This window comes from Fusarium sambucinum, chromosome I, assembly GCF_050947815.1.
Source record: "Fusarium sambucinum isolate potato_lamoka chromosome I, whole genome shotgun sequence".
In the NCBI taxonomy this organism is placed as follows: Eukaryota; Fungi; Ascomycota; class Sordariomycetes; order Hypocreales; family Nectriaceae; genus Fusarium; species Fusarium sambucinum.
This window is the reverse complement of record NC_139294.1, coordinates 6,531,711-6,546,787: the sequence shown is the minus strand read 5'-3', so window position 1 is coordinate 6,546,787 and position 15,077 is coordinate 6,531,711. Positions and strand designations below refer to the sequence as shown.

General features: G+C 45.8%; 7 protein-coding genes across 7 annotated transcripts; 2 read left to right on the top strand and 5 right to left on the bottom strand.

Annotated features, from left to right (window-relative positions):
* Nucleotides 1–361: 361 nt before the first annotated feature.
* Nucleotides 362–966, top strand: FSST1_004821 (Rhodanese-like domain-containing protein; the record flags this gene model as incomplete). Its single annotated transcript, XM_083231035.1, has 2 exons — nucleotides 362–614; nucleotides 668–966. 2 exons carry the CDS (start codon nucleotides 362–364, stop codon nucleotides 964–966), a joined length of 552 nt encoding a protein of 183 aa, XP_083088251.1.
* Nucleotides 967–1,155: 189 nt separating this feature from the next.
* Nucleotides 1,156–2,206, bottom strand: FSST1_004820 (Yip1 family protein; the record flags this gene model as incomplete). The annotated part of the gene is made up of 4 exons (XM_083231033.1): nucleotides 1,156–1,175; nucleotides 1,222–1,605; nucleotides 1,663–2,065; nucleotides 2,162–2,206. The coding sequence occupies 4 exons, from the start codon at nucleotides 2,204–2,206 to the stop codon at nucleotides 1,156–1,158; spliced, it is 852 nt and encodes a 283-aa protein (XP_083088250.1).
* Nucleotides 2,207–2,944: 738 nt separating this feature from the next.
* On the bottom strand, nucleotides 2,945–3,664 carry FSST1_004819 (ubiquitin-60S ribosomal protein L40; the record flags this gene model as incomplete). Its single annotated transcript, XM_083231032.1, has 4 exons — nucleotides 2,945–3,031; nucleotides 3,087–3,378; nucleotides 3,457–3,463; nucleotides 3,532–3,664. The coding sequence occupies 4 exons, from the start codon at nucleotides 3,662–3,664 to the stop codon at nucleotides 2,945–2,947; spliced, it is 519 nt and encodes a 172-aa protein (XP_083088249.1).
* A 167-nt stretch (nucleotides 3,665–3,831) lies between these two features.
* Nucleotides 3,832–5,697, bottom strand: FSST1_004818 (uncharacterized protein; the record flags this gene model as incomplete). Its single annotated transcript, XM_083231031.1, has 6 exons — nucleotides 3,832–3,932; nucleotides 3,996–4,238; nucleotides 4,285–4,656; nucleotides 4,712–4,925; nucleotides 4,985–5,521; nucleotides 5,578–5,697. The coding sequence occupies 6 exons, from the start codon at nucleotides 5,695–5,697 to the stop codon at nucleotides 3,832–3,834; spliced, it is 1,587 nt and encodes a 528-aa protein (XP_083088248.1).
* A 770-nt stretch (nucleotides 5,698–6,467) lies between these two features.
* Nucleotides 6,468–7,345, bottom strand: FSST1_004817 (translation protein SH3-like domain-containing protein; the record flags this gene model as incomplete). Its single annotated transcript, XM_083231030.1, has 4 exons — nucleotides 6,468–6,538; nucleotides 6,591–6,723; nucleotides 6,812–7,078; nucleotides 7,322–7,345. 4 exons carry the CDS (start codon nucleotides 7,343–7,345, stop codon nucleotides 6,468–6,470), a joined length of 495 nt encoding a protein of 164 aa, XP_083088247.1.
* Nucleotides 7,346–9,037: 1,692 nt separating this feature from the next.
* FSST1_004816 (Sac2 family-domain-containing protein) lies at nucleotides 9,038–11,127 on the top strand (the record flags this gene model as incomplete). The annotated part of the gene is made up of 3 exons (XM_083231029.1): nucleotides 9,038–9,491; nucleotides 9,542–9,936; nucleotides 9,988–11,127. The coding sequence occupies 3 exons, from the start codon at nucleotides 9,038–9,040 to the stop codon at nucleotides 11,125–11,127; spliced, it is 1,989 nt and encodes a 662-aa protein (XP_083088246.1).
* A 302-nt stretch (nucleotides 11,128–11,429) lies between these two features.
* On the bottom strand, nucleotides 11,430–12,781 carry FSST1_004815 (GTPase-activating protein GYP8; the record flags this gene model as incomplete). The annotated part of the gene is made up of 3 exons (XM_083231028.1): nucleotides 11,430–12,283; nucleotides 12,343–12,498; nucleotides 12,553–12,781. 3 exons carry the CDS (start codon nucleotides 12,779–12,781, stop codon nucleotides 11,430–11,432), a joined length of 1,239 nt encoding a protein of 412 aa, XP_083088245.1.
* Between the last annotated feature and the right edge of the window lie 2,296 nt (nucleotides 12,782–15,077).

Sequence of the window (15,077 nt, the reverse complement as noted above, 5' to 3'; positions counted from 1 at the left end):
TAATACAAGATCAATAATGAACAAGATGACGGAATGAATAGTGTTTCATTTCAACCAACGTCAGCACGAGGGATTCATGATCACGTTGCTGACCTGTGTGCATAGCCACAAATCTTAACCATTGTAGTGATTCTATCTTGAAGAACTTTGATGAACGCAGGTTTTGGCATCGAAATGATTTGTAGTTTTGTTTATACATACATTGTGCTGGTCTCGTCATGGCATTTTTATCAATTATTACATCACCCCCACTCAAGCTTCCGAGGTGAAGATACCTTAGTCAGGCAACTTAGCTTAGCCCAAGATCCGTCATTTTCAACCTCAATACAACTTCTCTTGTGACAATACACACCAAATCAAAATGGCATCCCGTCGCACCTTCATCTCCTCAGCTTTGCGCGCCTCAGTTGCCGTCCGACCGGTGCGGCCTATCTTCACCATCGCAGCCCACACAGCAAGGCCCTCGCTGGCACCACGAGCATTTGCGCCCTTTGCTAAGTCGTTGCGAAGCTATAGCGTCAAGGAAGAACCAACAAAAGACTTTAAGAAATGGGAATTTGAGGAACTGAAAAAACTTGTGGAAGATGGCACTCATGAAGATATAATCATTGTTGGTATGCTTGTCCCTTCCGATGTATACAATACACATACTGACATTGCGCTACAGATGTCCGAGAACCGTACGAGCTCTTCGAGACGGGCAAAATTCCCGGCGCGATCAATATCCCCATCACAACAGCAGTCCAGAGTTTCCATATCCCGGAGGAGGATTTTGAGGAGATGTACGGCTTCGAGAGACCTTCAAAGGACAAAGAGCTATTGTTTTACTGCAAAGCTGGCGTTCGCGCAAAGTCGGCCGCGCATTTGGCCGAGCATGCTGGCTGGAAGAAGGTGAGCGATTATCCCGGGAGCTGGTTGGATTGGGCAGCGCAAAACGGGCCTGTTGAGAGTGTCAAGCGGTCTTAGGGATCATTTGCATCTTTGTGAAAAGGGGACACGATAGGGAGGTAAAATTTTGATCATATGAAAGCGCCTTCTAACTTATTGTACAAAAACAATGCCAAAATGATATGTTTCCCCAAAACTCCGTTTTGGTTACACCGTGGCTGTAGTTGAGACCCGGGACATATTCTCCAACACGTGCCATTCAAACCCTTATATCCATCCCATCTTATCTTTTAATCAAATTCCCTGGACTAGTCCCTTAAAACATGCGGTCACCCTTGCCCTTGTCTGGTGTGCTGGACACGGGGCTACCATGGGCAAAGAAGAGGATCTTGATGGCAAGCGCCAAACCAGCGTGCAGTAGCACAACAACGACCAGCAGAATCTTGCTGACTTGGCGATCTGTGGCACTGAGAACGGGATACAAGTTGCGCAGCAGGAACGCGACCGAGACGCCGAAACCAACACCGACAAAAACCCAGTTGAGAATGGAAATGGGCGATGAGCTGATAAGGGCCACAGGAATCCAGATCAGGTTGGAGTAACCGTATAGAGCCCAGCACTCAAGAAGGTTGGCAGATTCGCTACCGAAGTATTTAAGGGCAAGGAACAGAGCCATGGGGATGAAAAGGGTGTAGCCGTAGATGAGGCCAGCGGCGCCTGGTTTGATGTTAGTACGTAACTTCCTGACAACAGTGCTTTAGATGTTGGACATACCGCTCAACAGCTTGAAATCGTAGAGGAATGGCCCCTTGCCCGTATCAGACATATACTGGCTGATTGTACCTCCCAGGAAGAGAATCAGGACAACCGTTGTGGCGATCCAGAAGGGTCCGTATAAATCAGGGTTGCCCTCGAGAACATCGAGGAAGTTTGCCCGGGGAAAGAGAGCGGCCCAGCAACGGGACAGGACAGCAGAAGTATCGACATCGAAGAACTGCGCATAAAAGTTCATGCTCCAGAGGAAGCGCTTGGATGAGCCTGAGCCGCTCGAAGCTGTGACCGGTGCAGGAAGACTGCTGCCGCCAGAGGGAGGCTTGCGGGTGTTGGGATTTGTGTCGTTGAAGTTGGACGTGTGGAATTCGAGATCTTCTTGGAGGTCGGTGTGGCCGAGGTCACCCTGGGCATCATGTTAGTTCAGATGTAAGAGTATACGAAGAGTTATGTTGCTGGACATCTTCGTAGGAGCTTGATGAAGCTAGAAGGGTATGTGTACCTCATCGTCAACGTCGACGACGGCGTCGTATCCTGAGCCAGACATTGTGGAAACTGGTAATCGATCGTTGGATTGTTTTGAACTGATGTAGCGAGCAATTCGTTCGTAGTTGGTGATGTGTACGTGGTTAAAAACGAACAGCGCTATTACAAGGGAGGGTAAAGTTGCAGCTACTTGTCACAGGTCACTGTCAGCTCCAATTGGGACAGTTTGGCAGTTGTCGTAATTCAGGAGCGCGCGCAGCGTGTCAAGCTCGGCTACCGAAGTTTAAGCGGCGCCTCATAATTTATAGCCTTTGTTATCACAACCCTGTGCATGATTATCAGTGGGGCTCAAACATGAAACACCCTGTAAAGTGAGGGATAGAGTGAACTGCTCCAATAGATGAATTTCATGTGTTGCAGTAGGAATTACCTACTAAGGCATGCACGATGCTATGGTCGCAAAGCGCGTTTCCTTATACATGTTGGAATCATGTAGCATTATTTCTTTCTGCCAGGTCAAGAGGCGCAAAGCCGAATTCCCTACACACAATCACAGCCATTTCGTTGCACAAGCATTGTTTGAAGCTTGAATGCTTTTTATTTCTTTTGAGGGGTCTGGCCGGGACACCTTACGGCACGGCAAATCGTCATATGGGCATCATCTAGAATGTATTGCCGGAGCTGCACATGCTATTTTAAAAAACAAACAGCCTCGTGTGAACAAAAGAAAGCTCTCCTCTGTCCTCGCCATCGACCCCCAAATGCCAAATCCCAGACGCCATATCCATGGAGTAATCGTTTATTTGAGCTTCTTCTTAGGTCGGAGCTGGTTGGTGTGACCACACTTGCGCTTGCGGCAGTTGGTGGCACGGGGAGGGAGACGGGCCTGAGAAAGACTGTTAGAATCCGGTGCGCGCGGCGCAAATTGAGGTTCGACATACGTAGCACTTGCGGCAGATCATCTTGTCGCAGTTGAACTTGGAGGCAAGAGCCTTGAGCGAAGGCTCAATGATACCACCACGGAGACGGAGAACAAGGTGCAGAGTAGACTCCTTCTGGATGTTGTAGTCGGAGAGGGTTCGGCCATCCTCGAGCTGCTTGCCAGCGAAGATCAATCGCTGTTGGTCCGGGGGAATGCCCTCCTTGTCCTGGATCTTGGACTTGACATTGTCGATGGTGTCCGAGGACTCGACCTCGAGGGTGATGGTCTTGCCCGTCAGGGTCTTCACGAAACTGGATGGTGCTGTTAGTACACGAACGGAAGGAGGCGAATTTTTGTCGATATTTCGGAATCGGCGGGTTCGAGCTTACATCTGCACTACATTGAAAGTCAGTATTCACGTCTTCGCTCGTTTATTTACGGCCACAAGTAGGGGGTATACTCACTCTTGACTGATTTCTGTGACGGTGACGATGTGAGGATTGGAAAGCCGGCTTCCTTTCTGAGTGCAATATTGGTGGGGCGAAAAGGGAAACGAAAGGGAAGGCAAGCCCTGGTCACGTGCATCGCACTTGCCATTTTTTTGACTTTTGGGGGGCAGTGGGCAGGAGCAGGGGGGTGGATCCATCACTTAGCACTCATGATATCATGCCCTGTTACATAGTACTTCTTTCCTCCAAAGCTAGGAGGTGTAAGTCAAATTAAGCAGGTGATTGGATAATAATGGTTTCTCTTGATAGGTACTGTCATAACATCTCTTCATCTTCTTTACGCTGAGCTATTTGCCAACCGAGTATTTTCTGCTCCAACATGTAAACGGCCTGTACTGCTTCATCTAGTGACAAGCCTGATATGTGACCTTGACAATTTGTTAGCTTTGCAGGCTTCTGAAACGTGTATAGGGACTTACCAGCAGCTTTATACAACGCCTGTGCTGTCTCGTTTAAATCCTCCACTGAACGGAATGCTTCATAGTTTGGCTCCAACATAGTATCGTCCTCTTGTTCAGATCCTTCTTCTCCAGCGATTGTAATAGCTCGACCTAGGATCTGCCTCATTTTGTGATCGTTATCCTTCTCGGCGCTCTCTGTCGAAAGGGTTCCGGGAGGCGGAGCGTTCTCTGAAGGGAAGAATCTTGTGACTACCGAGTCATCTAAAAGTTGTTAGTATGTATCTATTGACGTGCTCGAGCAACCTACTCTTCTTATCAATTGTACTAGCAATATGAGCGAAGTATTGGTCGAGCTCCTCGGCTGTCATGGAGGTAACTTGGTCCACGGTAATCTTGTCAAAGCTAGACTCTTTTTCGGATGCCTGCGATGGATCTACCAATTCGTGAATGCTTTTCTGCCACTTCATCCAGTCAAATTTGATATTTGACTCAGTCTCTGCTACTTGAAGTAAGGGGGCGTGACGCCCCAGTGGAAAGCACAGTTTTGCTGCAACAAGAACAACCGAGATGAGAAGAATCTCAGGGTAATCAATGTGGAAGCGTCGTGACTGTTCAATAGGCAATTGGAAAGAGAAGCGCATCACTGATAGTATACTTTTGGCAGTGACAATTGCTTCAACTACAACACAGTTAGCGCACAGAGACCAGTTTTTTTTTTCGGGAGAAGGACGCACCTGGCAAACTGAGCTGTCTGACAAAATGGACCAAGGTTGGTGTTTCATTGACAGCAGGAAATATCATTCCATAGTTGTAATTATATGATAGCGCAAGATCTAGCACTGCATTGTGCAAGTCGATGCCCTTGAGAGGCCAGCGAAGGGGTAGCTTGAGCGCTCTTGTATAAGCAGAAGGCAATCGATCCTGCATTTCTTGCGGCAAATCGTAATACTAAGAGTCATTAATACACAAAGATAGAAAAAGAGAAAGTTTTCCAGAATGAGACTTACCGATCGTTTGTACGGTATTCGTCCAGCATTAGCCCAAAGACACAGCTCACCGATGGCTGTTGGTATTCTGAGCAGCAAGCACCCAAGGTAGCACAAAGCCAGTGTGTCAATCATCCTAGGCATTGGCCAGTCGGGATTATCCTCTGGATTCCAGCTCTGGGCTCTTGTGTGCTGTTTCTTGGGCGCGTTGTCTTTGATCTTCGCATCAGCTGTAGGCTGAGAGCTGAACAATGCGAGACCTTCATCCTGTTCTGCTTCTTGCGTCTCTTCTCCCACGGGAAGCGCACCACCACCGCGGGTACGAAGATCCCAAAGGTCGCGGACCACAGTCTCGAGTTCTTGCCGATGACCTTTGCTCTTTATGAGCCATAAAAGTTGGGTTCTCAAAACCAGCTGCAGGCATTCGAGAAAGAGATTCCTTCCTGCTTGGCCAGCGAGATGTCGAAGTTCTATTTCTTTGACTTCCTTTTCCTTTCTGGCTACTCTTCCGAGATTTCCAGCATCTACCTCGTCACCTATATCGAATTGAATAAATCCCTGTTTGGCTGTATCAGTCGATGGATATCGAATACTGGTAATATCGCGCCACATACCTCGACTTGATGTCCGTTGGAGCAGAAACGCAGACCATTTTCCAAGTACCATCGCCTGGCACCACATTCTGGACATCTTTCACCGCGTGGAAACTTGCGAAGATCTCGCCGTTCGTCCATGATCCCGATAGATCATGTCATTGCACTGCTAAATGAGGGTTGTTGTTCTCGAAATCGGATCACTCAGCTAAGTACAATGCCAAGCGATTGTGATGTTTTGCACAGACAAAAAAAAGTGGTCAAAGCTAAGCTAAAGTATAGCAAAGCCAGTGAAGCATATTATTTGTCGGTTTGTCACAACCGAGAATTTTACTAGTAACACAAGCTGTAAGACAACGAAATCATACTTTACCTTCTGTTCATCAAACATAAATCTGGCTCCTCAATTACTAAAGAAGTTCTGTAGCTGGAATTTAATTTCATTTACTAGCAATATAGCAATCGTTTTGTCCTTCGTCCCACATGAATACATTGACAGGCCTTGACAGGTTCAGATAGAGATTATCAAGTTTATCACATGATTATCAAAAATAATTCACATCACCAGGAAGATATATGTAATCGATCAACTCCAAAGCTCTCCCATTTTTCGTCATTTAATTGCTGCTACGTATCGTGACATGATGGTATTCGCAGCTTGTGAGCCAGGAACAAAGGAAAACATTTTCGAGCCTGAGGCTCGGGTGCTAAGGGTTGCCGTATATCATAAAAGGCAGGCAACCCTGTCCAGGTAGAGTCCTTTTGCACGACGCCTACCCATGGCCCATGAATATTGATGCGCCAAATGTCCATCAAAACAAAAAAGATCCCCTGATCCAGATCATCTTTCAATGTAGATCCTCAGGGGCCAAGTGCCATTAAGGTAGGGCGTGAATCAAGGGTTAAATGATTTAGCCCTGGTTGGGAGCCTCCTTGGCCTCCATAGCGCACTCCTCGCCCATAGAGGTGAGGACAATGACGTCTGAAAATCATGGTCAGTATGTCGTTCACGTCGAAATTAGCAGGCTACTCACTGGTGTCCTTCTCTTCCTCCTTGAAGAGCTTGGTGATCTTCTGGCCAATTTCGTTGTCGGGAAGAGGAACATCGTCCTTGGTGTCACCATCGTCGGTCATGAGGGAGAGGAAACCATCGTCGGAGATGTCGAGCTTGAAGATTTGTTAGTCGACCACAACAAGGGTTAAGCTCTCAAAGGAGGGGCTCTTCCTTTGTGGAGCGGGGCAAGGGTTCACACACAAGCTGGTACTCTCGGCGGGTGACGTTGGGGACGTCCATGTTGTGAGTAGAGGGGGAGAGATCCTCGTACTTCTTGCCAGTGAAAATGTCGGTAGCAACAAGATGAACCTTGGCGTGACCGTGCTTTCCAGTCTTGGAGGTGGACATGTCGATAATCTTGCAAGGGCGGCCCTTGATGACGACGAAACCGTTCTTACGCAGAGCAGAGCACTGCATAGGGAAGGTGAGAGACGCGCCGGCATCGGCGGAATCGAAGGTCATCTCATGCTATAGGAAGAACAGAAAAATCAGCAAAATTATTCATTTTCGGTCAAGCAATATAGTAATGTTGTTGCGATGGCTGTTGAAGCTCAAAATGAGGACAAAAACCATGAGGCACCATTGTATCGTGGGGCACAAATCGCAATGCGGGGTGAAAATCCCCAGGCGAAAAATAGGCGCAGGGCAGACTTCGTGGGCGCGTGCGCTTGGATCTCGAGACAATGCTATGCAGGCAGATATGTAACTCACCTCGTTGTCGTTAGGGGCGGCCATTTTGACGGTATTGGCAAGAAATCGAGAGTCTTGAGGAGAAAGGAGTGAGGTTGAGGAGGAGAAGAAAAAAGCTGAAAGTGGTGCTTAATAGTGGATGGAGAAGGGAAGAAGGAGGAAAGGGCCCAAGTCGGAAAAGATAGAGGGGGCAAGAAAAAGGCGAGAGGCCCTCGACGGAATTTTTTTCTCAAGGTTGTGATTGGGCGTTACTGGGTGCAGCAGTGGAGTGGGCACTGTTTTTTCAGGCTGCCCGTCTGTGGATTGGATGGACGGACGCTACCGATGGACAAGAAATTAGCAGCCCAGCCAGCTTGTTAGATTGGGTTGCAGCAGGACAGCTCTTGTCTTGTGAATTGATTGATCTGATCCTTAGATCAGGTGGGTTGAGGTCCATTCAGGCCCTTTGTAGCCTTGATGAAGCTCCATTTATTACTGCTACCTTTTGCCCCTCGCCTTTAACCATGGATGCTGCCCGTTCGACCCCTCCTCTGTTTACCTACACCAGTGGAGGGGTAGTCTGCTTACAGTGCACTTATCCGCTACACACAAAGATCGAGCGGGGTGGAGCGGAACTGACAGCTTCAAATTTTGAATTGATCGATTGACCTAGGTTGTTGCCTTGCCGATCAGTCCAACAGATAGATGTGCGGCACAAACTTACGACAGCAGGGTTTACTCAAGTTCAACACCAAACCTTGAATTATAACTATCATTCGGCACCTTGATGCAGTCCTCGATTTCGACAGTGACTCCAAATGATCATGAGGCGCAGAATGGAGGTCCTCAGCCTAGCCATTTGTGTGAACCACCCTGTAGGGGAGTATAATACATCAAGAACTACAAAATAACTTCTAAAGCGCAGCGTGAACAAATGTAGCTGTCCTCATACAAGGTGATCCTGTCCTCCCACTTCTAACACGAGGTCATGATTAACACACAACTTGCCGGATTGGTCAGGTTCTCTTGAAATGCACTCCAAGCTCTTGCTTGCATGCAGGACGATGCATTCGAAGCACACCTGCTAACACTAGCCCTGCTACAGTAACACAGCTAGCTCTGCTGGGCGACATAAAATTTTATGCTACTTACCGGAGACACAAAATGATTCAGTCACTTTATGCCACATTAGACTAACTCCTAGGCCTTTATTTTCCGTATCTTAAGCTTTGAACATCATGTTTTCTGCTACCCTCTAACTCCATCATGCTATAACTACATTTGCTTTCCATTCGAGGTCGCAACTTAAAGGTAGTATGAAATCCCCGCAAATCATCTAAGCTGCAGATTCTACCCATCACATTCTCCGTGTTCCGTGGCGTCGCTGTTCGTTCACCCACTTTCTAACTAAACTCTTGTTGTTGGTACCTCGGGTGTCGGTTCACCGAGACCCCACCACTTTCCAAATATAGAATCGAATTCAGTTTAGCCACACGAGGCTGAGCTACTATCCGCGCTAGCTCGACGCGACCAATCACTCTATACTTGACACCTTCAAGTTAATGGCTGTTGACAGCCTCGCGTTGCAAGCTGGCCAAGCTGACCCTTATACGCCCGCTTCATCCTTGCATTCACTCAATATTGATTTATCGCCAATACGTTCGATACCGACGAATAATGCCATGGTACTGAGCTCGAGTCCCGTATCCGTCAATTAATCACCTTTCATCGAATTACCTCGCCTTTGTTCTCATCGACATGTGGCTCGATCGACTGGCTGGAGGCCCTGCCACCAGTCCCGGACCCTCAACACCTCAAGCCGGGGGCAGGCCGTATCCCAAGAGAACTTCGAGTACTTTAAGTCCATATGTCACATCCCAGCGTCCAGGACTATCTCCAAGAGGCTCCTCGCTATCATTGGCCTCCAACGAATCCTCTTCATCACTCCTATCTTCAGCGCGAAGACCGAATGGGTCTGGTTTGAGACAGGCCTCGACTATCGAAACGGGACCTGACTCTCTTGAGGTACTGGAAACGTTGTTGGCAGGGTTTTCAGACGATCGCGACCATCACGAGAAGAAGGCCATCATTAATAAGGATGATCTAAACTTAGAAGCCGATTTTGGAGGCTTGTCATTGAAGGAGCTGGCTGCATCTCAGCCCCCTGATACAACTGCGATTAACAAACGCAAGCCAAAAACGACAGAAGAGAGTACGTGCTGCGCCCTAGGGAAATCCAAGCACCCGACTAATATACAAAAGGCGAGAAAGATAGAGCCAACCTCGAAGACCTTCACCGATCGATAGAAGCATGCGACGACGTTCTCGAATCGGTTGAGCTCAACCTTGCCAACTTTCGCAATGATCTAGCTATGGTCTCGGCAGACATCGAGTCTCTACAAACCCGATCGGCGGCACTGAACAAGCGATTAGACAATCGAAAGCAAGTGGAGAAGGCATTAGGGCCGTTGGTAGAAGAACTGAGCTTGCCTCCTGAAGTTATCTCCAAGATCTCTGAGGGCCACATTGACGAATCATGGGCTAAGATGCTTGCCGAACTTGATCGCAGGTCGAACATGTTCAAGAAGAAGCCTGAGACTGAGATGAGTAATGCAGCAAAAGATCTCAAACCAATTTTGGAGAAACTTACTCTCAAGGTACGAATGAGGCAATGCGACTCTCGAAAGGATCACAACTAACTTAATCAGGCAATTGAACGAATTCGCGACTTCATCGTGGCTCAAATCAAAGCGTTACGATCGCCACACATCAACGCGCAGATCATCCAACAACAGAATTTCCTTCGCTTCAAGGAACTGTTCATTTTCTTACACAAACACCACTCAACTCTTGCTAACGAGATAGCCTTGGCTTATATGAATACCATGCGATGGTACTACTTGAACCAATTCTCTCGATATGAGAGGGCCCTAGCCAAAATCAAATTGCATATACTTGACAAGAACGATGCTCTTGGTCATGAGGATACAACTCGCAAAGCCACTGTCCTTTCAAGTAACCGAGCACCAGGACCTCCTCATGATGCCTTTAACCTTGGAAGGCGTATTGATCTTCTAAAAACTAATAATCAAGCCGCCCTCTCATCCTACCTAGCCGAGGAGGACCAAACAACTCACTATTTGGAAGTCCCCTTCCGTAATTTTAATCTCGCACTCATTGATAACGCCACGGCCGAGTACACTTTCATGGCCACATTTTTCTCGCCTGCGCTGTCTTTTAATCAAATCTCAAAGAACTTCAACTACATCTTCGAGTCCACTTTCGAGCTTGGCCGGACACTATCTAAGACGCTCGTGGGAGATACCTACGATGCGCTGGGTTTACTTCTCTGCATTCGATTGAATCAACATTTCGCCTTTGAGCTTCAGCGCCGTAAAGTCCCAGCCGTGGATGGTTACATAAATGCTACTACTATGCTCCTCTGGCCTCGTCTTCAGGTCATTATGGACCGCCACTGCGAGTCGGTCCGTCAACTTATCAATGCTGTACCATCCAAACCAAGTCGGGCGGAAGCTGCGAAGCTGTCTGCAGCCCCTCATGTTGTGACTCAGCGCTTTGGGCAGCTATTGCACGGGTTTTTGACTCTCAGCGCCGATGCTGGCGACGATGAGCCTGTCGTATCTAGTCTGCGCCGATTACGCTCCGACGTGGAGACTTTTCTTACTCGCCATGCTGAACTATTTGGCGACAAGCGCAAGAGCGGGCGCTTTCTATATAACAACTACTCACTCATCCTCACTATCATCAGCGACGCGAACGGCAAGCTGGCTGATGAGCAGCAGGAGCATTTTGAAGGCTTGAAGATTCAACACCAAGAATCATCGTAGAGAGCCTGGGATATGACAGCAATGGCAGATTCGGGGTTTAATGATAAGAGAGTACTGCATAGTCGAGTTCTAGGCCTGGGTGTTACTATTGCACATGTTTTGCACGGCGTCTAGGTTAATGTGATATATATCGGTCTTGATAGTTAAATAGAGCTTGCCCCCCCTTTCCCCCTTCAACAAAGAAAGACATGATCTATGTCGTCTATGTACGAAGAATTACTCCAGTTGCTAATCGCTGTACTACATATGCGTGTCTTGATCATTCTGTTCGAAACAGTTCTGTGCAAACAGGGATCATGTGCTTACCGGGTGAAAAGGGACGCGATGCGGCTAACCAGGCTTGGGTTGCGTCGCAGGTAGAAAGCCAGAGCTCCCACAGCCAGAGCCATGCCAACCGTCCTTGCTGGCCGGCGGTAACGCCAAAGGGCCAACTTAACGCGATCACGAATCTCCTGCCAGTGAACCTCATCAACCTGTTTGTCAAAAAGTTCAGAGCCTTCATCTAGGGTTTGTTTTGCACAGGCTTCGATATCACGAGCTGTCTTGAGAGCGCTGTATTTGGATATTTGACGCCAATAACTCAAGGTTTCTGGTGGGTGAATCTCAAAAAGAGCGGCTGATTTGATGATAAGATCATCCAAATCCATTTTGGTAGGTACCTTGCCAAGAATAACGTGTAGCATGTCAGGCTCGTCAATCTCGAAAATCTCATGTCGGCGGTCGAGAATGATTTGCGCAAATACGTAGACAGGAAACACAGGCTCCCGAGCGAGGAAGACATCAAACAGCCGGGCGATGTCTTGGTATGCCTCGATGTTGTGAGCATACATCGTTAGGGTACCGGCCAGTGCGTAGAATGGCTCAACACCGGCGAGGTGCCGCCGAAGCTTTGGATCAGCAGCATTGAGGATATCAGGGAGAAGACGGAGCTGAGCAGTCGTTGGTCCGAAACTAGGCAGCATGAAGTCCCGTATCCTCAATACCGACAGCCGTGCAAGCACACGAGCTCTCCATGCTGGTGCTAGCACTAGCAGTAAGACCTGGGAAATATCGTGGTAGCCTTGGAAGTAACACAGGTAAGGATGGCGACGGAGAACCTCAGTGATGAGAGATGAGAGCTCTGATTTGCGGAGACTTAGCTCCGCGTCGGACTGGTCTATCTCCATATTAGCTTTCTGAACATGCCATGATGAATAGAAAAAGGAAGGTCAGTACTGTTCGGGTAGTAGACGAAGGAACGGTTGACGTCAAGCTGAACCTGGTCTTCATCCCGGTGGCGGGGTAATCCCTTCCAGTCCCCGGAATCATCCTGCATTGATGACAGATACTCTTGATCGTCTGATGGGGCATCGATGCCTAACAATATGGGCCCTGCAAGACGTTGTTAGTCGGGATAGACTTGTGTAAAGGGGGATGGGCACGTACACGCTTGCCTTCGCAGGGTGTCGGACAAGAATCCACCATGGCTTTCAGCTAGAGATCTAAGGCGGCCGATATCCTTCCATTTGCATGCTTCAATGATCTCGGAAGCTTTGGGATTGGACATGATATCGGGTTCCTGAGAAACATGATTGCTAGTGTTGACGTTGGTGCTGCTACTTGTCTGGCTAGCAGACAAAGGCGATTGGCGATCGAATTCTTGAGTGCTATCCATATTCGTGGCAATGACCAATACAAGCCCGGAGACAATAAAGAGTGTCAATCGAGGCGGAATAGGGGTGTGGTGCAAAGCTTTGATGGAAGGGATGGATATCAGATATTCCCGGACCAAGATCACAGCTGAGAGACAGAACAAGCCGTGGCTGTTCCCTTAGTAGATGAGAGAGATATTATTGGACAATCCTGGGGCCCTTCCTTTTCTTTTCTTTTCCTTTCTTGTGATGACTGCTTAGCAAGGGGTTTGCGCTTTTTCGTGTCACTTGATGAATGAGAAGTCTTAGGCAGGAGAATTGATGTAGCTTGTCTGCTCCCTGTTTGGCTGATGGGAGGTTAGGTTGATTCAAACTCCTGCTGAGTGTCTGTAGGGGGGCGCACGTATGTACCCACTTTGACCGGACGGGACGGGCCCGATAATCCCCCCACGTCCGGACATTTCTCGAGGTACTGTACATTATTAGTAGATAATTTATTAGTATTGTAGTTTATGAGTAGTTTGCAATTATGAAACCTTTAATTTGAGATCAAGTGTTTGGATGCGTTGTATTCAACGTGTGTACTTTCAAATGCAACTGTAACTCCAGGGGGTGACTTTGTAGATATTGCCGTCTTATTCCATGATGACCGGTTATTAGACACTACTTCTTCGTTGAAATTATTGATAGTGTAATTACATAAGGATTAAGACGATTATATAATATAGTGAGAGGTCTAGTTATATAACTCAGTTTAATTAATTATAGCATTAGGTTTCGCTTTAGCGTTTTAACTTTATATTAAACTCTTAACTATATATATAAATTTCTTCCTCTATAGACTTTAACTTAAATAGAGTTTCCTATTACTTAAAATACTTATACTTATCTTTAATAGTCTAAATAAATACCCCTAGTTTTATTAACTATAGCTTATATTAACCTATTATATTATAGAATATAATCTCTCTTATTATAAAGGTATCTCTTTTCTTAATCTTATAATATAATATATAAAGCTATTACCTTTCTTATTAAATTTACTATAAATCCCTTTAAAGGATAAGAATACTAAGGAATTATAAGACCTTATAGCTAAATATAGCTAATATTATATTATCTTTAATTAAAAGTCTTTAGCCTATAAAGATATATTTTAGCTTTATTATTATAAGGTTATATAAATCTTAGAATAAGGCTAGGCTAATATATAATGCCTTAATAATCTTACTATATATATAATAAAATTACCTTATATATTACCTAGCTATAAAGCTATAGTTATAGGGTTAAATAGTATAATAATATAGTATTAATATTATAACTATAATCTAGGTTAACTTAATATATTAAATATTAAAGGTAAAATAATTTACTTTTTTATTATTATTTTTACCTTTTTTTACTAATAGTTTTATTATATAAAGAAAAAGAAAGTATTTATTATTATTTTATTATTTTATATAGCTTTATTTTAATATAAAGTTTTGTTAAAAGCTTATTTAAAAGTATAGCCTTATAGCCTTATAATATTATTAAATTATTAGATATCTACTATTTAGGCTATCTTATTTCTTTATAAAATAATTAAAAGTCTTAAAGATATAAAATTAGATACTACTTCTATCTCTAATTAGATCAAGAAAAGGATAAAAAGAAAAGAAAATAATTTATACTAATGTATTGAGCAGGTTGGAACATGCATATCTTTAAGACACGCGACTATCTCTCAACCTCAGCTCTGTGTACATACTGCAGTGCTGTACATGAACCAATCCATTCGTTCATTGACAACCTTGTGATCATCTTTCGTGCATGTGAGTTATCAGAGCCCTTTACAAACAGGTATTATACATGACCTTGAGTTTGCTTAAGACAATTAGCTACAAGGATCTATCGAACGTGGGATAGAAATATACCGGATTATTGTCAGGGCAAGCGCCTTGATCCTTGTAACGACATCGTGTTGATGGCTGGAATTCTGCACATTGCTTCCCAAAATTTCCCTGTCGTGTTTTCTGCGGGAGACAGTTACAGATAGCCTTTAACAATGATCGTCCTATGTTAGTTAGCCCTACAACAACAAACCCCCCCCGATAAGGCTTGGCAAACATGACAGCTCGCGTTACACCACAGTTGGTAAGCAAATAACAACTTCCTCTAGGGCAGGAAGGTGAAACAGCTCTCCACTGACACTAGATTGGTGCCAAAACGCAGTGATGTGTTTTCAAACTTTGCATTGACTCTGGGTATGCAAAGGGCTGAATGAATACCTATGCCCCACGCCTTGAGATCTGTAGTCTTAATACCTATCTGGTA